Source organism: Oncorhynchus kisutch, linkage group LG30 (assembly GCF_002021735.2).
Source record: "Oncorhynchus kisutch isolate 150728-3 linkage group LG30, Okis_V2, whole genome shotgun sequence".
In the NCBI taxonomy this organism is placed as follows: Eukaryota; Metazoa; Chordata; class Actinopteri; order Salmoniformes; family Salmonidae; genus Oncorhynchus; species Oncorhynchus kisutch.
This window is the reverse complement of record NC_034203.2, coordinates 47,298,393-47,324,885: the sequence shown is the minus strand read 5'-3', so window position 1 is coordinate 47,324,885 and position 26,493 is coordinate 47,298,393. Positions and strand designations below refer to the sequence as shown.

The following is a 26,493-nucleotide window of genomic DNA, read 5'->3' as shown; positions in this document are numbered from 1 at the left end:
TAGGGCAACATATAATGACAGAAGAGAAGCTGCATACATCTAATTATAGACAAGTTGACTAACAAATAACCTACCAAAATTGTTAACAACCTACCCCCTGTCAAAAAATTGTTCCTCCGTCTCTGACTGTAGTTTACAGCGTATTTGCTATATTTTCGGGTTACGGTCGGCTGTGGGCCTCAGATTTTCATTCAGCGACATTGCAGTGAGAACTCGGTTCTCGATCCGTGCCAGCGGAACTAGCTGGTAAATCAAACTCTTGTAGAATCCAGTCGGTTGAAGAGCGGAAAAACATATTCTCCCCCGACTTAAGCCTTCAATGTATTTACTTGTTATTCTTTCAATTAAGTTATGTTCGGATATAACTGATGCTTGTAGCCATTGCCCAGCACAGGCGCTTCTTGTTGTCGTCATAAATTAAACCCACCTCACAAATTATCTAAGGACGCTGATTGGTTCGGCCATACGGTGGAGGGAGAGGGAGGGGATTAAACGGTTTGAATCTGGTCGTGGGCAGTCTGTATCTGTGTAGGGAAAGAGAATGTAAACTCGAGAGATCAGGATGGTTCTATCTAACATCACCTCCATCTATCTAACATCACCTCCATCTATCTAACATCACCTCCATCTAACTAACATCACCTCCATCTAACTAACATCACCTCAATCTAACTAACATCACCTCCATCTAACAAACATCACCTCAATCCATCTACCATCATCTAACATCACCTCCATCTTACTAACATCACCTCCATCTATCTAACATCACCTCCATCTATCTAACATCATCTAACATCACCTCCATCTAACTAATATCACCTCCATCTAACTAACATCATCTAACATCACCTCCATCTAACTAACATCACCTCCATCTAACTAACATCATCTAACATCACCTCCATCTAACTAACATCACCTCCATCTAACTAACATCACCTCCATCTAACTAACATCACCTCCATCTATCTAACATCATCTCCATCTAACTAACATCACCTCCATCTATCTAACATCACATCCATCTAACTAACATCACCTCCATCTAACTAACATCATCTAACATCACCTCCATCTATCTAACATCACATCATCTAACTAATATCACCTCCATCTAACTAACATCATCTAACATCACCTCCATCTAACTAACATCACCTCCATCTAACTAACATCATCTCCATCTATCTAACATCACCTCCATCTAACTAACATCACCTCCATCTAACTAACATCACCTCCATCTATCTAACATCACCTCCATCTAACTAACATCACCTCTATCTATCTAACATCACATCTAACTAACATCACCTCCATCTAACTAACATCATCTAACATCACCTCCATCTATCTAACATCACATCCATCTAACTAATATCACCTCCATCTAACTAACATCATCTAACATCACCTCCATCTAACTAACATCACCTCCATCTAACTAACATCATCTAACATCACCTCCATCTATCTAACATCACCTCCATCTATCTAACATCACCTCCATCTATCTAACAACACCTCTATCTATCTAACATCACCTCCATCTATCTAACATCACCTCCATCTAACTAACATCACCTCCATCTAACTAACATCATCTAACATCACCTCCATCTAACAAACATCACCTCAATCCATCTACCATCATCTAACATCACCTCCATCTTACTAACATCACCTCCATCTATCTAACATCACCTCCATCTATCTAACATCACCTCCATCTATCTAACATCACATCATCTAACTAATATCACCTCCATCTAACTAACATCATCTAACATCACCTCCATCTAACTAACATCACCTCCATCTAACTAACATCATCTCCATCTATCTAACATCACCTCCATCTAACTAACATCACCTCCATCTAACTAACATCACCTCCATCTATCTAACATCACCTCCATCTAACTAACATCACCTCTATCTATCTAACATCACATCTAACTAACATCACCTCCATCTAACTAACATCATCTAACATCACCTCCATCTATCTAACATCACATCCATCTAACTAATATCACCTCCATCTAACTAACATCATCTAACATCACCTCCATCTAACTAACATCACCTCCATCTAACTAACATCATCTAACATCACCTCCATCTATCTAACATCACCTCCATCTATCTAACATCACCTCCATCTATCTAACAACACCTCTATCTATCTAACATCATCTAACATCACCTCCATCTAACTAACATCACCTCCATCTAACTAACATCATCTAACATCACCTCCATCTATCTAACATCACATCCATCTAACTAATATCACCCCCATCTAACTAACATCATCTAACATCACCTCCATCTAACTAACATCACCTCCATCTAACTAACATCATCTAACATCACCTCCATCTATCTAACATCACCTCCATCTATCTAACATCACCTCCATCTATCTAACATCACCTCCATCTAACTAACATCACCTCCATCTAACTAACATCATCTAACATCACCTCCATCTATCTAACATCACCTCCATCAAACTAACATCATCTAAATCTAACTAACATCACCTCCATCTAACAAACATCACCTCCATCTAACTAACATCACCTCCATCTAACAAACATCACCTCAATCTAACTAACATCACCTCAATCTAACAAACATCACCTCAATCCATCTACCATCATCTAACATCACCTCCATCTTACTAACATCACCTCAATCTAACTAACATCACCTCCATCTAACAAACATCACCTCAATCCATCTACCATCATCTAACATCACCTCCATCTTACTAACATCACCTCAATCTAACTAACATCACCTCCATCTAACAAACATCACCTCAATCCATCTACCATCATCTAACATCACCTCCATCTTACTAACATCACCTCCATCTATCTAACATCACCTCCATCTATCTAACATCACCTCCATCTATCTAACATCACCTCCATCTATCTAACATCATCTAACATCACCTCCATCTAACTAATATCACCTCCATCTAACTAACATCATCTAACATCACCTCCATCTAACTAACATCACCTCCATCTAACTAACATAATCTAACATCACCTCCATCTAACTAACATCATCTCCATCTATCTAACAACACCTCCATCTATCTAACATCACCTCCATCTATCTAACATCACCTCCATCTAACTAACATCACCTCCACCTATCTAACATCACCTTCATCTATCTAACATCACCTCCATCTATCTAACATCACCTTCATCTATCTAACATCACCTCCACCTATCTAACATCACCTCCACCCATCTAACATCACCTCCATCTAACTAACATCACCTTCATCTATCTAACATCACCTCCATCTAACTAACATCACCTTCATCTATCTAACATCACCTCCATCTATCTAACATCACCTCCATCTATCTAACATCACCCCCATCTATCTAACATCACCTTCATCTATCTAACATCACCTCCACCTATCTAACATCACCTTAATCTATCTAACATCACCTCCACCTATCTAACATCACCTCCACCTATCTAACATCACCTCCACCTATCTAACATCACCTCCACCTAACTAACATCACCTCCATCTAACTAACATCACCTCCATCTAACTAACATCACCTCCATCTATCTAACATCACCTCCATCTATCTAACATCACCTCCATCTATCTAACATCACCTCCACCTATCTAACATCACCTCCATCTATCTAACATCACCTCCATCTATCTAACATCACCTCCACCTATCTAACATCACCTCCACCTATCTAACATCACCTCCATCTATCTAACATCACCTCCATCTATCTAACATCACCTCCACCTATCTAACATCACCTCCACCTATCTAACATCACATCCACCTATCTAACATCACCTCCACCTATCTAACATCACCTCCATCTATCTAACATCACCTCCATCTATCTAACATCACCTCCACCTATCTAACATCACCTCCACCTATCTAACATCACCTCCACCTATCTAACATCACCTCCACCTATCTAACATCACCTCCATCTATCTAACATCACCTCCATCTATCTAACATCACCTCCATCTATCTAACATCACCTCCATCTATCTAACATCACTCCACCTGTCTAACATCACCTCCACCTATCTAACATCACCTCCATCTATCTAACATCACCTCCATCTATCTAACATCACCTCCATCTATCTAACATCACCTCCACCTATCTAACATCACCTCCACCTATCTAACATCACCTCCACCTATCTAACATCCCCTCCATCTATCTAACATCACCTTCATCTATCTAACATCACCTCCACCTATCTAACATCATCTCCACCTATCTAACATCACCTCCATCTAACTAACATCACCTTCATCTATCTAACATCACCTCCATCTATCTAACATCACCTCCATCTATCTAACATCACCTCCATCTATCTAACATCACCTCCACCTATCTAACATCACCTCCATCTATCTAACATCACCTCCACCTATCTAACATCACCTCCACCTATCTAACATCACCTCCATCTAACTAACATCACCTTCATCTATCTAACATCACCTCCACCTATCTAACATCACCTCCATCTATCTAACATCACCTCCACCTATCTAACATCACCTCCACCTATCTAACATCACCTCCATCTATCTAACATCACCTTCATCTATCTAACATCACCTCCACCTATCTAACATCATCTCCACCTATCTAACATCACCTCCATCTATCTAACATCACCTCCACCTATCTAACATCACCTCCATCTATCTAACATCACCTCCACCTATCTAACATCACCTCCACCTATCTAACATCACCTCCATCTAACTAACATCACCTTCATCTATCTAACATCACCTCCACCTATCTAACATCACCTCCATCTATCTAACATCACCTCCACCTATCTAACATCACCTCCATCTATCTAACATCACCTCCACCTATCTAACATCACCTCCATCTATCTAACATCACCTCCACCTATCTAACATCACCTCCACCTATCTAACATCACCTCCATCTATCTAACATCACCTCCATCTAACTAACATCCTCCTAAAATAACAAAACATCCCTCTCTTCCTCATCCTCTCCCTCTTCCTCCCTCTCTCTACTAAAATAACAAAACATCCCTGTCTTCCTCATCCTCTCCCTCTTCCTCCCTCTCTCTACTAAAATACCAAAACATCCCTCTCTCCCTCATCCTCTCCCTCTTCCTCCCTCTACTAAAATACCAAAACATCCCTCTCTCCCTCATCCTCTCCCTCTTCCTCCCTCTACTAAAATACCAAAACATCCCTCTCTTCCTCATCCTCTCCCTCTTCCTCCCTCTCTCTACTAAAATACCAAAACATCCCTCTCTCCCTCATCCTCTCCCTCTTCCTCCCTCTCTCTACTAAAATATCAAAACATCCCTCTCTCCCTCATCCTCTCCCTCTTCCTCCCTCTACTAAAATACCAAAACATCCCCCTCTCCCTCATCCTCTCCCTCTTCCTCTACTAAAATACCAAAACATCCCTCTCTCCCCCAGCCTCTGAGAATGCACTGCCATAGCTGTGCATTGGTCACCAGCTCTGGTCACCTGATGGGTGGTGGTCGCGGCGAGGAGATCGACCGGGCGGAGTGTGTCATCCGTATGAACGACGCCCCCACGGCGCTGGGGTACGGGCGAGACGTTGGGCGCCGCACCTCGCTACGCGTCATCGCTCACTCCAGCATGCAGAGGGTCCTACGGAACCGCCACGAACTGCTCAACGCATCCCAGGTTAGATGATTCTCTGGGATTTCAAACGTGCATCTTGTGTAAACGGTTTGTTTGAACAGCAACACTCTCGACTCCGAACTAGACATATGACGACGGGGTACAAGTCCCTACTCAGCCTCTCCTCTCTGTGTCCTGATCTGATATACTTCCATTACTTCTTTCTGCATGTTGTTGATGAATGTTGTACTACTGGGGACAATATAGGTCACAGTGTTATCTACTGGGGACAATCTAGGACTGTTGTTGATGAATGTTGTACTACTGGGGACAATATAGGACTGTTGTTGATGCGTGTTTTACTTGCAACCCCCCAAAAAATTATATAAAATTCCCTCTAAAAGGCACATTGTCAATAGTGCAGTGCGCTTGTCGACAAAGAAACCTATGATTGAATCCCTGCATAAGTGTTTTCAATAATGCTTTCACAGTGTTATCTACTGGGGACTGTTGGGATGACTTCGTTGATGCACTTATCGATGAAGCTGGTGACTGAGGTGTTGTACTCTTCAATGCCATTGGATGAATCCCGGAACATATTCCAGTCTGTCCCAACAAATCAATCCTGTAGCTTAGCATCCGCGTCATCTGACCACTTCTGTATTAAGCGAGTCACTGCTACTTCTTACTTTAGTTTTTGCTTGTAAGCAGGAATCAGGAGGATCGAATTATGTTCAGATTTGCCAAATGAAGGGTGAGGGAGAGCTTTGTATGCGTCTCTATGTGTGGAGTAAAGGTGGTCTAGGTTTTTTTTCTCTCTGGTTGCATATTTAACATGCTGGTAGAAATGAGATAAAATGGATTTAAGTTTGTCTGCATTAAAGTCCCCGGCCACTAGGAGTGCTGCTTCTGGATGAGCATTATCTTGTTTGCTTATGGCCTTATAGAGTTGGTTGAGTGCGGTCTTAGTGCCAGCATTGGTTTGGTGGTAAATAGATGGCTATAAATAATACAGATGAGAAGTCTCTTGGTAGATAGTATGGTCTACAGCTTATCATGAGGTACTCTACCTCAGGCGAGCAGAACCTTGAGACTTCTTTAATATTAGACATTACGCACCAGCTGTTATTGACAAATAGACACAGACCCTCCCCCTCGTCTTACCAGACGTAGCTGCTCTGTCCTGCCGATACACGGCGAAGCCAGCCAGCTCTATATTATCCATGTCGTCGTTCATCCACATCTCGGTGAAACATAAGATATTACAGTTTTTAATGTCCCATTGCTAGGATAGTCTTTATCGTAGATCATCCAGTTTTTCCCCCAATTATTGGCCAATAATACCAAAGGTAGTGGTGGTTTACCTACTTGTCAGCGAATTCTTCAAACAATGTGAAAAAACTCAACAATATAGCACAGTTGGTAACGTTACATTCTCCTCCCTCCAGGACACAGTGTTTATCAGTAGTAACATTACATTCTCCTCCCTCCAGGACACAGTGTTTATCAGTAGTAACATTACATTCTCCTCCCTCCAGGACACAGTGTTTATCAGTAGTAACATTACATTCTCCTCCCTCCAGGACACAGTGTTTATCAGTAGTAACATTACATTCTCCTCCCTCCAGGACACAGTGTTTATCTTCTGGGGGCCCAGTAATTACATGCGGCGGGATGGGAAGGGTCTGGTCTACAACAACCTGAGGTTGATGAACCAGGTGCTGCCCAAACTAAAGGTCTACATCATCTCCATGCAGAAGATGCTGCAGTTTGACGAACTCTTCAAGAGGGAGACGGGCAAGGACAGGTGAGTTTCACGTGCAAGCTGGAGTACTGTAACAAATGATGAGTGGAACGGAAGTGGCTCGGAGTCAGAGATGAACCACGAATGAGACTTAAAAGACTTGCGTTATCTCCCAAAGTAAGTTTGAATAAATAAGTCAACTGCTTCCTTTAAAGAACGGAAAACATTACAAAAGTTACATTAGAAGTCGTGATCAGTATTGGCAACATTTAGGCTTTTTTCTTCCCTTCAAATAGCTTATATGATTAATTTAGAATAACTTAATCTCAAATCAAACATTTTTTATCAAATGTTATTTATTTTTATTTTATTTCACCTTTATTTAACCAGGTAGGCTAGTTGAGAACAACTCATTTACAATTGCGACCTGGCCAAGATAAAGCATAGCAGTGTGAACAGACAACAACACAGAGTTACACATGGAGTAAACAATTAACAAGTCAATAACACAGTAGAAAAAAAAGGGGGAGTCTATATACATTGTGTGCAAAAGGCATGAGGAGGTAGGCAAATAATTACAATTTTGCAGATTAACACTGGAGTGATAAATGATCAGATGGTCATGTACAGGTAGAGATATTGGTGTGCAAAAGAGCAGAAAAGTAAATAAATAAAAACAGTATGGGGATGCGGTAGGTGAAAATGGGTGGGCTATTTACCAATAGACTATGTACAGCTGCAGCGATCGGTTAGCTGCTCAGATAGCTGATGTTTGAAGTTGGTGAGGGAGATAAAAGTCTCCCTAAAAATCAAATTGTATTTGTCACATGTGCTGAATACAACAGGTGTAGACCTTACTGTGAAATGCTTACTTACAAGCCCTTAACCAACAATGCAGTTTAAGAAATTGAGTTACTAATATATTTTGTAAATAAAATAAAATCAAAAAATAGAATAAATCAAAAAGTAAATGTACATAACAATAATGAGGAGGCTATATACAAGGTATTACGGTACAGAGTCAATGTGGAGGCTATATACAAGGTATTACGGTACAGAGTCAATGTGGAGGCTATATACAAGGTATTACGGTACAGAGTCAATGTGGAGGCTATATACAGGGTATTACGGTACAGAGTCAATGTGGAGGCTATATACAGGGTATTACGGTACAGAGTCAATGTGGAGGCTATATACAAGGTATTACGGTACAGAGTCAATGTGGAGGCTATATACAAGGTATTACGGTACAGAGTCAATGTGGAGGCTATATACAAGGTATTACGGTACAGAGTCAATGTGGAGGCTATATACAAGGTATTACGGTACAGAGTCAATGTGGAGGCTATATACAGGGTGTTACGGTACAGAGTCAATGTGGAGGCTATATATAGGGTGTTACGGTACAGAGTCAATGTGGAGGCTATATACAGGGTATTACGGTACAGAGTCAATGTGGAGGCTATATACAAGGTATTACGGTACAGAGTCAATGTGGAGGCTATATACGGGGTGTTACGGTACAGAGTCAATGTGGAGGCTATATACAAGGTATTACGGTACAGAGTCAATGTGGAGGCTATATACAAGGTATTACGGTACAGAGTCAATGTGGAGGCTATATACAGGGTGTTACGGTACAGAGTCAATGTGGAGGCTATATACAAGGTATTACGGTACAGAGTCAATGTGGAGGCTATATACAGGGTGTTACGGTACAGAGTCAATGTGGAGGCTATATACAAGGTATTACGGTACAGAGTCAATGTGGAGGCTATATACAGGGTGTTACGGTACAGAGTCAATGTGGAGGCTATATACAAGGTATTACGGTACAGAGTCAATGTGGAGGCTATATACAGGGTGTTACGGTACAGAGTCAATGTGGAGTCTATATACAAGGTATTACGCTACAGAGTCAATGTGGAGGCTATATACGGGGTGTTACGGTACAGAGTCAATGTGGAGGCTATATACAAGGTATTACGGTACAGAGTCAATGTGGAGGCTATATACAAGGTATTACGGTACAGAGTCAATGTGGAGGCTATATACAGGGTGTTACGGTACAGAGTCAATGTGGAGGCTATATACAGGGGATACCGGTACAGAGTCAATGTGGAGGCTATATACAGGGTGTTACGGTACAGAGTCAATGTGGAGGCTATATACAAGGTATTACGGTACAGAGTCAATGTGGAGGCTATATACAGGGTATTACGGTACAGAGTCAATGTGGAGGCTATATACAGGGTATTACGGTACAGAGTCAGTGTGGAGGCTATATACAGGGTGTTACGGTACAGAGTCAATGTGGAGGCTATATACAGGGTATTACGGTACAGAGTCAATGTGGAGGCTATATACAGGGTGTTACGGTACAGAGTCAATGTGGAGGCTATATACAGGGTGTTACGGTACAGAGTCAATGTGGCGGCTATATACTGGATGTTACTTTACAGAGTCAATGTGGAGGCTATATACAGGGGGTACCGGTACAGAGTCAATGTGGAGGCTATATACAGGATGTTACGGTACAGAGTCAGTGTGGAGGCTATATACAGGGTGTTACGGTACAGAGTCAATGTGGAGGCTATATACAGGGTGTTACGGTACAGAGTCAATGTGGAGGCTATATATAGGGTGTTACGGTAGAGGCTATATACAGGGGGTACCGGTACAGAGTCAATGTGGAGGCTATATACAGGGGGTACCGGTACCTAGTCAGTGTGCGGGGGTACAGGTTAGTCGAGGTGATTTGTAAAGTGACTGCAGAGATAATGAACAGCGAGTAGCAGCAGTGTAAAAACAAAGGCGGGGCAAATGTAAATAGTCCGGTGGCCATTTGATTAGTTGCTCTGCAGTCTGATGGCTTGGGGGTAAAAGCTGTTAAGAAGCCTTATGGTCCTAGACTTGGTGCTCCGGTACCCGCTTGCCGTGTGGTAGCAGAGAGAATAGTCTATAACTTGGGTGACTAGAGTCTTTAAAAAAATGTTGGGCCTTCCTTGACACCGCCTAGTATATAGGTCCTGGATGGCAGGAAGCTTGGCCCCAGTGATATACTGTGCCATACGCACTACCTTCTGTAGCGCTTTACGGTCAGATACCAAGCAGTTCCCATACCAGGCGGTGATGCAACTGGTCAGGATGCTCTCGATGGTGCAGCTGTATAACTTATTGAGGATCTGGGGACCCATGCCAAATCTTTTCAGTCTCCTGAGGGGGTAAAGGTTTTGTCGTGCCCTCTTCACAACGGTCTGTGTGTTTGGACCATGATAGATCGTTGGTGATGTGGACACCAAGGATCTTGAAACTCTCGACCCGCTCCACTACAGCCTCTTCGGGCCCTCCTTTTTCTATAGTCCACTATCATCTCCTTTGTCTTGCTCACATTGAAAGAAAGGCACCACACTGCCAGGTCTCTGACCTCCTCCCTGTAGGCCGTCTCATCGTTGTCGGTGATCAGGCCAACCACGTCAACTTAATGATGGTGTTGGAGTTGTGTTTGGCCACGCAGTCGTGGGTGAACACAGGGAATACAGGAGGGGACTAAGTACACACCCCTGAGGGGCCCCAGTGTTGAGGATCGGCTTGGCAGATGTGTTGTTGCCTACCCTTAACAACTGGGGGCGTCTGTTCAGGAAGTCCAGGATCTAGTTGCAGAGGCAGGTGTTTAGTCCCAGGGTCCTTAGCTTAGTGATGAGCTTCGTGGGCACTATGGTGTTGAACGCTGAGCTGTCGTCAATGAACAGCATTCTCACATAGGTGTTCCTTTGTCCAGGTGGGAAAGGACAGTATGGAGTGCGATTGAGATTGCGTCACCTGTGGTTATGTCGGGGCGGTGTGTGAATTGGAGTGGGTCTAGGGTTTCTGGCATGATGGTGTTGATGTGAGCCATGACCAGCCTTTCAAAGCACTTCATGGCTACCGACGTGAGTGCTACTGGACAGAAATATAGGGAGGTTTCCTTCGCTCTCTTGAGCACAGGGACTATGGTGGTCTGTTTGAAACATGCAGGTATTACAGACTCGGTCAGGGAGAGGTTGAACATTTCAGTCAAGACACTTTCCAGTTGGTCCGTGCTTTAATACGTCCTGGTAATCCGTCTGGCCCCGCGGCTTTGGGAATGTTGACCTGTTTGAAGGTCTTGCTCACATCGGCTACGGAGAGCGTGATCACACAGTTGTCCGGAACAGCTGGTGCTCTCATGCATGCTTCAGGATCTCCCTCAGATAGTGGGGCAGAGTTTCATCTCTTTCAGATAGTGGGAGCAGTTAGGCATCTCGCTCGTTCATAGTGTGCTCCGTTCTGAATCCCTACCCATTGATACTGAACAAAACAAAAAGCATGAAAGGCTCTTTCTCGCTCTGAGGCTCTGGGAGTCTGTCTGCTGCTGGGATCCTATCTGATTAAATGGCACCCTATTCCCTACATAGTGCACTACATTTGACCAGGGCTCATAGATCTCTAGTCAAATGTAATACACTAACTAGGGAATAGGGGGCCATTGGGGACACAAGTCCTGATGACACCAGGCTCCCTTCAGACAGGCAGACACCACCAGGAAAATCCCTTTGGGGAGGATTTAGCGCCCGATTCAGTCTTGTGAAATGTAGGTCTTTCCTACACACGCCTCTCCTACGCACTTCTCAGGCGTGGTTCCCTTGAATAAATGTAATTCAAACCGCTGAAAACCCTTCCATTTACCGGCCAGCAGAGCATTTCTTCAATAGGATCTTAAGTACATCTATCTAAAGCCACAGGTTTCCTGTAGACGGGACACTGGCATTCAGGCCAACGAGTTCAATCTTGGTTTCACCAGACCAGTGAATCTAGTTTCTCATGGTCTGAGAGTCCTTTAGGTGCCTTTAGGCAAACTCCCAGCAGGCTGTCATGTTCCGTTTACTGAGGAGTGGCTTCCATCTGGCCTCTTTACCATAAAGGCCTGATTGGTGGAGCGCTGCGGAGATGGTTACCGCACATTTTTTTATTCTTTATTTCACTTTTCTTTATTATCTATTTCAATTGCTTTGGTAATTTAAATATTTGTTTCCTATGCCAATAACGCCCATTTAATTTAATTTAGAGAGGAGAGAGAGAGAGAGGAGAGAGAGAGAGAGAGAGAGAGAGAGAGGAGAGAGAGAGAGAGAGAGAGAGAGAGAGAGAGAGAGAGAGAGAGAGAGAGAGAGAGAGAGAGAGAGAGAGAGAGAGAGAGAGAGAGAGAGAGAGAGAGAGAGAGAGAGAGAGAGAGAGAGAGAGAGAGAGAGAGAGAGAGAGAGAGAGAGAGAGAGAGAGAGGAGAGAGAGAGAGACAGACAGAGAGAGAGAGAGAGAGAGAGAGAGAGAGAGAGAGAGAGAGAGAGACAGACAGACAGACAGAGAGAGAGAGAGAGAGAGAGAGAGAGAGAGAGAGAGAGAGAGAGAGAGAGAGAGAGAGAGAGAGAGAGAGAGAGAGAGAGAGAGAGAGAGAGAGAGAGAGAGAGACAGAGAGACAGAGAGACAGAGAGACAGAGACAGAGAGAGAGAGAGAGAGAGAGAGAGAGAGAGAGAGAGAGAGATGGATGGATGAGTGGATGAGTTTACATGGACATGGGAGTTACTGATTACCTATGCCAGACAATCTTCTATAACCTCATTCCACCTCCCCCTCCTCCCTGTCTCCCCTCTCTCTCTACCCCCCCCCCCCCCCTTTCCCTCTCTCCCTCCCCCTCCTCCAGGCGAATCTCTAACTCGTGGTTGAGTACTGGTTGGTTCACTATGACCATAGCTCTGGAGCTGTGTGACCGGATCAATGTCTACGGCATGGTGGCTCCAGACCACTGCAGGTGAGAACTGATCTCTCTCTCTCCCTCTCAATTCAATTCAATTCAAGGGCTTTATTGGCATGGGAAACATGTGTTAACATTGCCAAAGCAAGTGAGGTAGACAACATACAAAGTGAATATCTAAAGTGAATATATAAAGTGAATATATAAAGTGAAAAACAACCAAAATTAACAGTGAACATTACACATACAGAAGTTTCAAAACAGTAAAGACATTACAAATGTCATATTATATATATATACAGTGTTTTAACAATGTACAAATGGTTAAAGGACACAAGATAAAATAAATAAGCATAAATATGGGTTGTATTTACAATGGTGTTTGTTCTTCAGTGGTTGCCCTTTTCTCGTGGCAACAGGTCACAAATCTTGCTGCTGTGATGGCACACTGTGGAATTTCACCCAGTAGATATGGGAGTTTTCAAAATTGGATTTGTTTTCGAATTCTTTGTGGATCTGTGTAATCTGAGGGAAATATGTCTCTCTAATATGGTCATACATTGGGCAGGAGGTTAGGAAGTGCAGCTCAGTTTCCACCTCATTTTGTGGGCAGTGAGCACATAGCCTGTCTTCTCTTGAGAGCCATGTCTGCCTACGGTGGCCTTTCTCAATAGCAAGGCTATGCTCACTGAGTCTGTACATAGTCAAGGCTTTCCTTAATTTTGGGTCAGTCACAGTGGTCAGGTATTCTGCCGCTGTGTACTCTCTGTGTAGGGCCAAATAGCATTCTAGTTTGCTCTGTTTTTTTGTTAATTCTTTCCAATGTGTTAAGTAGTTATCTTTTTGTTTTCTCATGATTTGGTTGGGTCTAATTGTGCTGCTGTCCTGGGGCTCTGTTTGGTTGTGTTTGTGTTTGTGAACAGAGCCCCAGGACCAGCTTGCTTAGGGGACTCTTCTCTAGGTTCATCTCTCTGTAGGTGATGGCTTTGTTGTGGAAGGTTTGTGAATCGCTTCCTTTTAGGTGGTTGTAGAATTTAACAGCTCTTTTCTGGATTTTGATCATTAGTGGGTATCGGCCTAATTCTGCTCTGCATGCATTATTTGGTGTTCTACGTTGTACACGGAGGATATTTTTGCAGAATTCTGCGTGCAGAGTCTCAATTTGGTGTTTGTCCCATTTTGTGAAGTCTTGGTTGGTGAGCGGACCCCAGACCTCACAACCATAAAGGGCAATGGGCTCTATGACTGATTCAAGTATTTTTAGCCAAATCCTAATTGGTATGTTGAAATTGATGTTTCTTTTGATGGCATAGAATGCCCTTCTTGCCTTGTCTCTCAGATCGTTCACAGCTTTGTGGAAGTTACCTGTGGTGCTGATGTTTAGGCCAAGGTATGTATAGTTTTTTGTGTGCTCTAGGGCAACAGTGTCTAGATGGAATTTGTATTTGTGGTCCTGGTGACTGGACCTTTTTTGGAACACCATTATTTTGGTCTTACTGAGATTTACTGTCAGGGCCCAGGTCTGACAGAATCTGTGCATAAGATCTAGGTGCTGCTGTAGGCCCTCCTTGGTTGGTGACAGAAGCACCAGATCATCAGCAAACAGCAGACATTTGACTTCGGATTCTATCAGGGGGAGGCCGGGTGCTGCAGACTTTTCTAGTGCCCGCGCCAATTTGTTGAAATATATGTCTCTGTCTCTCTCTGTCTCTCTCTGTCTCTCTCTGTCTCTCTCTCTCTCTCTCTCTCTCTCTCTCTCTCTCTCTGTCTCTCTCTCTCTCTGTCTCTCTCTCTCTCTGTCTCTCTCTCTCTCTGTCTCTCTCTCTCTGTCTCTCTCTCTCTCTCTCTGGCTCTCTCTGTCTCTCTCTCTCTCTCTCTCAATTCAATTCAATTCAATTCAAGGGCTTTATTGGCATGGGAAACATGTGTTAACATTGCCAAAGCAAGTGAGGTAGACAACATACAAAGTGAATATATAAAGTGAAAAACAATCAAAATTAACAGTAAACATTACACATACAGAAGTTTCAAAACAGTAAAGACATTACAAATGTCATATTATATATATATACAGTGTTCTAACAATGTACAAATGGCTAAAGGACACAAGATAAAATAAATAAGCATAAATATGGGTTGTATTTACAATGGTGTTTGTTCTTCACTGGTTGCCCTTTTCTCGTGGCAACAGGTCACAAATCTTGCTGCTGTGATGGCACACTGTGGAATTTCACCCAGTAGATATGGGAGTTTTTCAAAATTGGATTTGTTTTCGAATTATTTGTGGATCTGTGTAATCTGAGGGAAATATGTCTCTCTAATATGGTCATACATTGGGCAGGAGGTTAGGAAGTGCAGCTCAGTTTCCACCTCATTTTGTGGGCAGTGAGCACATAGCCTGTCTTCTCTTGCCTACGGCGGCCTTTCTCAATAGCAAGGCTATGCTCACTGAGTCTGTACATAGTCAAGGCTTTCCTTAATTTTGGGTCAGTCACAGTGGTCAGGTATTCTGCCGCTGTGTACTCTCTGTGTAGGGCCAAATAGCATTCTAGTTTGCTCAGTTTTTTTGTTAATTCTTTCCAATGTGTTAAGTAGTTATCTTTTTGTTTTCTCATGATTTGGTTGGGTCTAATTGTGCTGCTGTCCTGGGGCTCTGTAGTGTGTGTTTGTGTTTGTGAACAGAGCCCCAGGACCAGCTTGCTTAGGGGACTCTTCTCCAGGTTCATCTCTCTGTAGGTGATGGCTTTGTTATGGAAGGTTTGTGAATCGCTTCCTTTTAGGTGGTTGTAGAATTTAACAGCTCTTTTCTGGATTTTGATAATTAGTGGGTATCGGCCTAATTCTGCTCTGCATGCATTATTTGGTGTTCTCTCTCTCTCTCTCTCTCTCTCTCTCTCTCTCTCTCTCTCTCTCTCTCTCTCTCTCTCTCTGTCTTTCTGTCTCTGTCTCTCTCTCTCTCTCTCTCTCTCTCTCTCTCTGTCTCTGTCTCTCTCTCTCTCTGTGTCTCTCTCTCTCTCTCTCTCTCTCTCTCTCTCTCTCTGTCTCTCTCTCTGTCTCTCTCTCTCTCTCTTTCTCTCTCCCTCTCTCTAATAATCTATCCTGTGTTCCTGTTGCCCCTCCTAGAGAGCCCCAGCCCCCATCCTCCCCCTCCCCCTACCACTACTACGAGCCCCTCGGTCCAGAGGAGTGTGCCATGTACATCAGCCATGAGCAGGACCGCAGGGGCAGCCATCACCGCTTTATCACGGAGAAGAGGGTCTTCACCAGCTGGGCTCGAACCTTCAACATCCACTTCTACCAGCCTGACTGGGAGCCCCCGCCGCTGACCCCGCTAACCGCAAACCACCGCTAACTGCTGACCACTGCTAACTGCTGACCCCGCTAGCCGCTGACCCCGCTAGCCGCTGACCCCGCTAAACTCTGACCCCGCTAACCGCTGAACCCGCTAACCGCTGACCACCGCTAACCTATGACCACCGCTAACCGCTGACCACCGCTAACCGCTGACCACCGCTAACCTCTGAACCCGCTAACCGCTGACCCCGCTAGCCGCTGACCCCGCTAACCTCTGAACCCGCTAAATGCTGAACCCACTAACCGCTGACCCCGCTAACCACTGACCTCTGCTAACCTCTGAACCCGCTAACCGCTGACCCCGCTAGCCGCTGACCCCGCTAACCTCTGAACCCGCTAACCGCTGAACCCACTAACCACTGACCCCCGCTAACCACTGACCACTGCTAACCACTGACCCCCGCTAACTACTGACCACCGCTAACCACTGACCCCCGCTAACGACTGACCCCTGCTAACCACTGACCCCCGCTAACTACTGACCACTGCTAACCACTGACCACTGCTAACCACTGACCACTGCTAACCACTGACCTCCGCTGACCACTGACCACCGCTGACCGCTGAACCCGCTAACCGCTGACCACCGCTAACCACTGACCACTGCTAACCGCTGACCCCTGCTAACCACTGACCCCCACTAACCACTGACCACTGCTAACCACTGACCCCCGCTAACCACTGACCACTGCTAACCGCTGACCCCCGCTAACCACTGATCACCGCTAACCACTGATCCCCGCTAACCGCTGCCACCCCGCTAACCACTGCCCCCCGCTAACCACTGCCCCCACTAACAGCTGACCACCGCTGATTCTCGCTAACCGCTGACCCACACTGACCCCCGCTAAACCCCCGCTAACCGCACGCAGGGGGAGACGGAGAAGGTCAGGATCAGAATACGTGACTGGTGACCGGGAGAGGGACCGGGATGGGGATCGCTGGGCGTCTGTGGAAGAGATGCCTCTCAGATGGACTGAGGACTTGGCTGGAGCAGGCTGGACTGCATGGGATGGTCCAAAGCCTTCTGACCACAACTGGTACTGGTCCAACTGGTACTGGTTCTAAATGGTCTGGTACTGGTCCAACTGGTCAGATACTGGTCCAACTGGTACTGGTCAGATACTGGTCCAACTGGTCAGATACTGGTCCAACTGGTACTGGTCAGATACTGGTCCAACTGGTACTGGTCAGATACTGGTCCAACTGGAACTGGTCCATACAGAACAGAGTCCTTCAGGGAGGATCCACAGTCCTCCTCTTGTTATCTGTCATGGACAACTGTAAGGACCAAATACGGTTGGATGCACTGGATGGGTCTACATGGAGTAGACCATGGTCAAACAGTGGAAGGGCTCAGAGATGGAGTAGACCATGGTCAAACAGTGGAGTGGCTCAGAGATGGAGTAGACCATGGTCAAACAGTGGAGTGGCTCAGAGATGGAGTAGACCATGGTCAAACAGTGGAGTGGCTCAGAGATGGAGTAGACCATGGTCAAACAGTGGAAGGGCTCAGAGATGGAGTAGACCATGGTCAAACAGTGGAAGGGCTCAGAGATGGAGTAGACCATGGTCAAACAGTGGAAGGGCTCAGAGATGGAGTAGACCATGGTCAAACAGTGGAGTGGCTCAGAGATGGAGTAGACCATGGTCAAACAGTGGAGTGGCTCAGAGATGGAGTAGACCATGGTCAAACAGTGGAGTGGCTCAGAGAGGAACAATACCGTCCTGTGGAACACTTCTGTCACCTTCAGGTTAGACTGGCCTGTATGTTTCATTTAGTCTGAAACAGAGGAAACATCACTGTGTATGTTCCACCTCAGTCTGAAGTTAGGACACTGGGTGGTTCTACACTGAGTGGACAAGTTCTTGACACAAACCGGTGAGCCTGGCACCTACTACCCCTTTTTACTCAGTGTATAACAGAGGTAACAGCATTGGACATTCCACTCAGATAGAGACTCACTCACTGCATATTGGGCTATTGTTGTAACTGTAATTACTATTACATTAACACTACTGTAATTCTGTAACTACTGTAATTACTGTTACATTAACAGTACTGTAATTATGTAACTACTGTAATTACTATTACATTAACACTACTGTAATTACTATTACATTAACACTACTGTAATTACTATTACATTAACACTACTGTAATTCTGTAACTACTGTAATTACTATTACATTAACACTACTGTAATTCTATAACTACTGTAATTACCATTACATTAACACTACTGTAATTCTGTAACTACTGTAATTGCCCTTACATTAACAGTACTGTAATTCTGTAACTACTGTAATTACTATTACATTAACACTACTGTAATTCTGTAACTACTGTAATTATTATTACATTAACACTACTGTAATTCTGTAACTACTGTAATTACCATTACATTAACAGTACTGTAATTCTGTAACTACTGTAATTACTATTACATTAACAGTACTGTAATTCTGTAACTACTGTAATTACCATTACATTAACAGTACTGTAATTCTGTAACTACTGTGATTACTATTACATTAACACTACTGTAATTCTGTAACTACTGTAATTACTATTACATTAACACTACTGTAATTCTGTAACTACTATAATTACTATTACATTAACACTACTGTAATTCTGTAACTACTGTAATTACTATTACATTAACACTACTGTAATTCTGTAACTACTGTAATTCCATTACATTAACAGTTTTTGAGATGAGACGTGTGTTCAAAACTAAATAGGGAATAAGGTGCCATTTGTGATGAAGATGAGGTTTGTCCTCAGAGCACTGCGGTTGAGTTGGGATTATTCTCCCGTTCTGTCAGAGCCAGAGACATATGAATGACTTAACATCCTTCACTCTGACTCTGACACACACACACACACACACACACACACACACACACACACACACACACACACACACACACACACACACACACACACACACACACACACACACACACACACACACACACACACACACACACACACACACACACACACACACACACACACACTCTCACAGACACCCTTCACTCTGACTGCCAGCCTATGAACACGCGTTACACATGTCAAACGCTCTCCTCTCCGCTTCTCTCAGAGCAAGGAGAATGACAGGTGTCATCAGCAGAGATGTTTTCCCACACGACGTGTGTGTGCGTGCGACCTTGCCCGTGTGCGTGATGACATGTGAGTGTTTGGATGAAAGCCTCTACATTCCTGCAGCCCCGGTCCTCCATCTTCATCCGTCTCCTGTCTGTCGTGTTGTTCTGCAGCATCTACACAAGGCTGTATAAATGGGACTGTTACACTGCTGACACACACACACACACACACACACACACACACACACACACACACACACACACACACACACACACACACACACACACACACACACACACACACACACACACACACACACACACACACACACACACACACACACACACACACACACACACACACACACACACACACACACACATCCAACCACAGCCATTTACAGCAGCTAAATCTATTCATAGCTTTACAGCATCAGTTCAGGTGAACAGAATGACAGATTGATGCCGTAGGTCGTAGGAGATCAGTGACATCGGAGAAGAGATAACATTCATTCATTGTTTTGTCTGGGATTGATTATAAGCATGTGATGTCTGTAGAATGGCTCCCCAATCCTTTCCCTCTCGCCTCTCTGAATGATCCAATGAGAGGGCAGAGGAAGCAGAGCAGTGTAGTGTTCATCATGATTGATCCTGGTACTCTTAATTGTATTGATCCTGTAGTTAGTTACTGGTCTCTGGAATGTGAGGTGGGCTTCTCAGGGTCCGAGATGTTTGATCTCACCAGGGAAACATTACTATCAACATATATCTGTTATTACCACACAACCAGTTTAATGAACCAATCTCTGTGCCTCACGGCTACCTCATCTCTGTGCCTCACGGCTACCTCATCCCTGTGCCTCACGGCTACCTCATCTCTGTACCTCACGGCTACCTCATCTCTGTACCTCACGGCTACCTCACGGCTACCTCATCTCTGTACCCCACGGCTACCTCATCTCTGTACCTCACGGCTACCTCACGGCTACCTCATCTCTGTGCCTCACGGCTACCTCATCTCTGTACCTCACACACATACAATTATCTGTAAGGTCTCTCAGTCAAGTAGTGAATTTCAAACTCAGATTCAACCACAAAGTCCAGGGAGGTTTTCCAATGTTTCACAAAGAAGGGCACCTATTTTATTTTTATTTTTTATATACACCCCTTTTTCTCCCTAATTTCGTGGTGTCTAATTGGTAGTTGCAGTCTTGTCTCATCGCTGCAACTCCCGTACGGACTCGGGAGAGGCGAAGGTCGAGAGTCCTCCAGAACACAAAGCTTCCTGACACAACGCCCACTTAACCCGGAAGCCAGCCGCACCAATGTGTCGGAGGAAACACCGTACACCTGGCGACAGTGTCAGGGTGCTCTGCGCCCGGCCCGCCACAGGAGTCGCTAGAGCGCGATGGGACAAGGAAATCCCTGCCAGCCAAACCTGTTGTCACGACTTCCGTCAAAGTAATTTCCTCTCCTTGTTCGGGCGGCGTTCAGCGGTTTACGTCACCGGTCTTCTAGCCATCGCCGATCCACCTTTCATTTTCCATTTGTTTTGTCTTGTCTTCCCACACACCTGGTTTACATTTCCCTCATTGCTTGTCGTGTATTTAACCCTCTGTTCCGCCCCATGTCTGTGTGTGTAATTGTTTATTGTCAAGGTTGGCACGCTTCCAGCTGGTTTGTGCCCGGGTTTTGTTTCGTACCCGTGCTTTGTGGCAGCCGGTACTTTGTACTTGGTTGTTGTACTTTGTGCTGCCTCACTTGTTCTCTGGAAATGTGTTTTGTGACACGGTTCTGTATCATGATTGTCTCAGTAAAGTGCTTTGTCCGTTCATCTCTGCTCTCCTGCGCCTGACTTCCATGCACCAGCTACACCCACCTCTTGACACCCGGATGAAGCTGGGCCAATTGTGCGCCGCCCTATGGGTCTCCCAGTCGCAGCCGGCTACGACAGAGCCTGGACCAGAACCAGGATGGCACAGCTAGCACTGTGATGCAGTGTCTTAGACCACTGCCACACTAAAGAGGCCCACCTATTGGTAGTTTCAGGGTTGAATGGCTGTGATGGGGGAAAACTGAGGATGGATCAACAACATTGTAGTTACTCCACAATACTAACCTAAATGACAGAGTGAAAAGGAAGCCTGTACAGAATACAAATATTCCAAAACATGCTTCCTGTTTGCAACAAGGTACTAAAGGCAAACAGAAAAAACATGGCAAAGAAATGAACTTTTGGTCCTGAATACTGTTGTATCTTCTAGTCTTAGAAATACTAAGTGGTAACGTGGCCTTGGATACAATATACACCACATCCCACTTGTCAAGATATGCCTTTACCCTTACAAGATTAAACAATAACAATTACAATAACAATTCTGTATAAATCCTGGTTACGTCTTTGCGTTGTGAACACTGCGTTTCGATAACACATTTCTACTTCCTCAATCGGCCTCTGAGGAGGTTTTACTACTCTACACGAACCGTCTCATTACAACAGGCTGCCCTGGTGGGTCTGATACAGGAGAGTCTGGGCTTCTCTACCTGACCGTCTCATTACAACAGGCTGCCCTGGTGGGTCTGATACAGGAGAGTCTGGGCTTCTCTACCTGACCGTCTCATTACAACAGGCTGCCCTGGTGGGTCTGACACAGGAGTGTCTGGGCTTCTCTACCTGACCGTCTCATTACAACAGGCTACCCTGGTGGGTCTGATACAGGAGTGTCTGGGCTTCTCTACCTGACCGTCTCATTACAACAGACTGCCCCGGTGGGTCTGATACGGGTGTGTCTGGGCTTCTCTACCTGACCGTCTCATTACAACAGGCTGCCCTGGTGGGTCTGACACAGGAGAGTCTGGGCTTCTCTACCTGACCGTCTCATTACAACAGGCTGCCCTGGTGGGTCTGATACGGGAGTGTCTGGGCTTCTCTACCTGACCGTCTCATTACAACAGGCTGCCCTGGTGGGTCTGATACGGGAGAGTCTGGGCTTCTCTACCTGACCGTCTCATTACAACAGGCTGCCCTGGTGGGTCTGACACAGGAGTGTCTGGGCTTCTCTACCTGACCGTCTCATTACAACAGGCTACCCTGGTGGGTCTGATACAGGAGTGTCTGGGCTTCTCTACCTGACCGTCTCATTACAACAGACTGCCCCGGTGGGTCTGATACGGGTGTGTCTGGGCTTCTCTACCTGACCGTCTCATTACAACAGGCTGCCCTGGTGGGTCTGACACAGGAGAGTCTGGGCTTCTCTACCTGACCGTCTCATTACAACAGGCTGCCCTGGTGGGTCTGATACGGGAGTGTCTGGGCTTCTCTACCTGACCGTCTCATTACAACAGGCTGCCCTGGTGGGTCTGATACGGGAGAGTCTGGGCTTCTCTACCTGACCGTCTCATTACAACAGGCTGCCCTGGTTGGTCTGATACAGGAGTGTCTGGGCTTCTCTACCTGAACCGTCTCATTACAACAGGCTGCCCTGGTGGGTCTGATACAGGAGTGTCTGGGCTTCTCTACCCGACCGTCTCATTACAACAGGCTGCCCTGGTGGGTCTGATACAGGAGAGTCTGGGCTTCTCTACCCGACCGTCTCATTACAACAGGCTGCCCTGGTGGGTCTGATACAGGAGTGTCTGGGCTTCTCTACCTGACCGTCTCATTACAACAGGCTGCCCTGGTGGGTCTGACACAGGAGAGTCTGGGCTTCTCTACCTGACCGTCTCATTACAACAGGCTGCCCTGGTGGGTCTGACACAGGAGAGTCTGGGCTTCTCTACCTGACCGTCTCATTACAACAGGCTGCCCTGGTGGGTCTGATTACAGGAGTGTCTGGGCTTCTCTACCCGACCGTCTCATTACAACAGGCTGCCCTGGTGGGTCTGATACAGGAGTGTCTGGGCTTCTCTACCCGACCGTCTCATTACAACAGGCTGCCCTGGTGGGTCTGACACAGGAGTGTCTGGGCTTCTCTACCCGACCGTCTCATTTCAACAACCTGCCCTGGTGGGTCTGACACAGGAGTGTCTGGGCTTCTCTACCCAACCGTCTCATTACAACAGGCTGCCCTGGTGGGTCTGATACAGGAGAGTCTGGGCTTCTCTACCCGACCGTCTCATTACAACAGGCTGCCCTGGTGGGTCTGATACAGGAGTGTCTGGGCTTCTCTACCTGACCGTCTCATTACAACAGGCTGCCCTGGTGGGTCTGACACAGGAGAGTCTGGGCTTCTCTACCTGACCGTCTCATTACAACAGGCTGCCCTGGTGGGTCTGACACAGGAGAGTCTGGGCTTCTCTACCTGACCGTCTCATTACAACAGGCTGCCCTGGTGGGTCTGATTACAGGAGTGTCTGGGCTTCTCTACCCGACCGTCTCATTACAACAGGCTGCCCTGGTGGGTCTGATACAGGAGTGTCTGGGCTTCTCTACCCGACCGTCTCATTACAACAGGCTGCCCTGGTGGGTCTGACACAGGAGTGTCTGGGCTTCTCTACCCGACCGTCTCATTTCAACAACCTGCCCTGGTGGGTCTGACACAGGAGTGTCTGGGCTTCTCTACCCGACCGTCTCATTTCAACAACATGCCCTGGTGGGTCTGACACAGGAGTGTCTGGCTTCTCTACCCGACCGTCTCATTTCAACAACCTGCCCTGGTGGGTCTGACACAGGAGTGTCTGGGCTTCTCTACCCGAACCGTCTCATTTCAACAACCTGCCCTGGTGGGTCCGACACAGGAGTGTCTGGGCTTCTCTACCCGACCGTCTCATTTCAACAACCTGCCCTGGTGGGTCTGACACAGGAGTGTCTGGCTTCTCTACCCGACCGTCTCATTTCAACAACCTGCCCTGGTGGGTCTGACACAAGAGTGTCTGGGCTTCTCTACCCGACCGTCTCATTTCAACAACCTGCCCTGGTGGGTCTGACACAGGAGTGTCTGGGCTTCTCTACCCGAACCGTCTCATTTCAACAACCTGCCCTGGTGGGTCTGACACAGGAGTGTCTGGGCTTCTCTACCCGACCGTCTCATTTCAACAACCTGCCCTGGTGGGTCTGACACAGGAGTGTCTGGGCTTCTCTACCCGACCGTCTCATTTCAACAACCTGCCCTGGTGGGTCTGACACAGGAGTGTCTGGGCTTCTCTACCCGACCGTCTCATTTCAACAACCTGCCCTGGTGGGTCTGACACAAGAGTGTCTGGGCTTCTCTACCCGACCGTCTCATTTCAACAACCTGCCCTGGTGGGTCTGACACAGGAGTGTCTGGGCTTCTCTACCCGACCGTCTCATTTCAACAACCTGCCCTGGTGGGTCTGACACAGGAGTGTCTGGGCTTCTCTACCCGACCGTCTCATTTCAACAACCTGCCCTGGTGGGTCTGACACAGGAGTGTCTGGGCTTCTCTACCCGACCGTCTCATTTCAACAACCTGCCCTGGTGGGTCTGACACAAGAGTGTCTGGGCTTCTCTACCCGACCGTCTCATTTCAACAACCTGCCCTGGTGGGTCTGACACAAGAGTGTCTGGGCTTGACATTGTCTGACCTGTAATGTCACTCTCTTGCCTGTCCGTTTGCTCACACAGGTAGATGTAACAGTGTCTCCTATTTCTCCTGTATTTAAATGTATTTTTTTTACCTTTATTTCTACAGGTTTTTCTCATTGAGATAACATCTCTTTTCCAAGAGAGACCTGCTTTGTAACCCCCTCAGGTGTCATTACATCATGTGACCTGGTTGCCACTGTTTTCATGTATTTTCACCCCTATCATGTGACCTGGTTGCCACTGTTTTCATGTATTTTCACCCCTATCATGTGACCTGGTTGCCACTGTTTTCATGTATTTTCACCCCTATCATGTGACCTGGTTGCCACTGTTTTCATGTATTTTCACCCCTATCATGTGACCTGGTTGCCACTGTTTTCATGTTTTCTTGTATTTTCACCCCTATCATGTGAACTGAGTGCACTGAGCACATTGGACCCTTTGTCACAGTACCTTTTCTGTTCCCTCTCTCCTCTCCGTTTGATAAGAATCACCTTGTCGTCCTTCTCTGTTTCTAGGACGACTGACAACCTAGGTTTTGTTTTTGTTTCCTGTTGAACAACAGCTCTGCAGGAGACAGACTGTGTTTTGATGGAGTAGCCGTGTAGATCGCAGATCTATCTTTGAGTCGAGAGCTATTCTTAAGCAGAAGTTTCACTGTTTTGACGCCGTTCTTGACTAACCCATTAATGACTGTGGGTACAGTGGGCTGGATGTCATGTGTTTGAACCTGAACAGCTGAACTGTGAGGTGTTGTCCGTACAGGCTACCTCTGAGACCCCATTATAAGCAAAGAATGACTTAATGTGAGTTATCACCTGAAAAGCAGCAAGTGTCCTTCAGCAAAGCTCTCTGGGTAATGAGAGAAATATGCATGCTCCGTTAGCCAGCTAACACTGCAAAACGACTAGTTACATACACTGCATGCTCCGTTAGCCAGCTAGCACTGCAAAACGACTAGTTACATACACACTGCATGCTCCGTTAGCCAGCTAACACTGCAAAACGACTAGTTACATACACTGCATGCTCCGTTAGCCAGCTAACACTGCAAAACGACTAGTTACATACACTGCATGCTCCGTTAGCCAGCTAACACTGCAAAACGACTAGTTACATACACTGCATGCTCCGTTAGCCAGCTAACACTGCAAAACGACTAGTTACATACACACTGCATGCTCCGTTAGCCAGCTAACACTGCAAAACGACTAGTTACATACACTGCATGCTCCGTTAGCCAGCTAACACTGCAAAACGACTAGTTACA

The 26,493-nt window shown here is 45.8% G+C and overlaps 1 protein-coding gene across 1 annotated transcript in view; it reads left to right on the top strand.

The window, feature by feature from the left end:
- st6galnac5a (ST6 (alpha-N-acetyl-neuraminyl-2,3-beta-galactosyl-1,3)-N-acetylgalactosaminide alpha-2,6-sialyltransferase 5a) overlaps window positions 1-19,284 on the top strand; it is a 46,132-nt gene extending 26,848 nt beyond the window's left edge. The window contains exons 3-6 of the mRNA XM_031810975.1: window positions 5,529-5,762; window positions 7,328-7,506; window positions 13,160-13,267; window positions 16,334-19,284. Coding sequence (XP_031666835.1) covers window positions 5,529-5,762; window positions 7,328-7,506; window positions 13,160-13,267; window positions 16,334-16,562 — 750 coding nt within the window. The 3' untranslated portion in view covers window positions 16,563-19,284. The remainder of the gene's footprint in view (window positions 1-5,528; window positions 5,763-7,327; window positions 7,507-13,159; window positions 13,268-16,333) is intronic.
- Window positions 19,285-26,493: the final 7,209 nt, after the last annotated feature.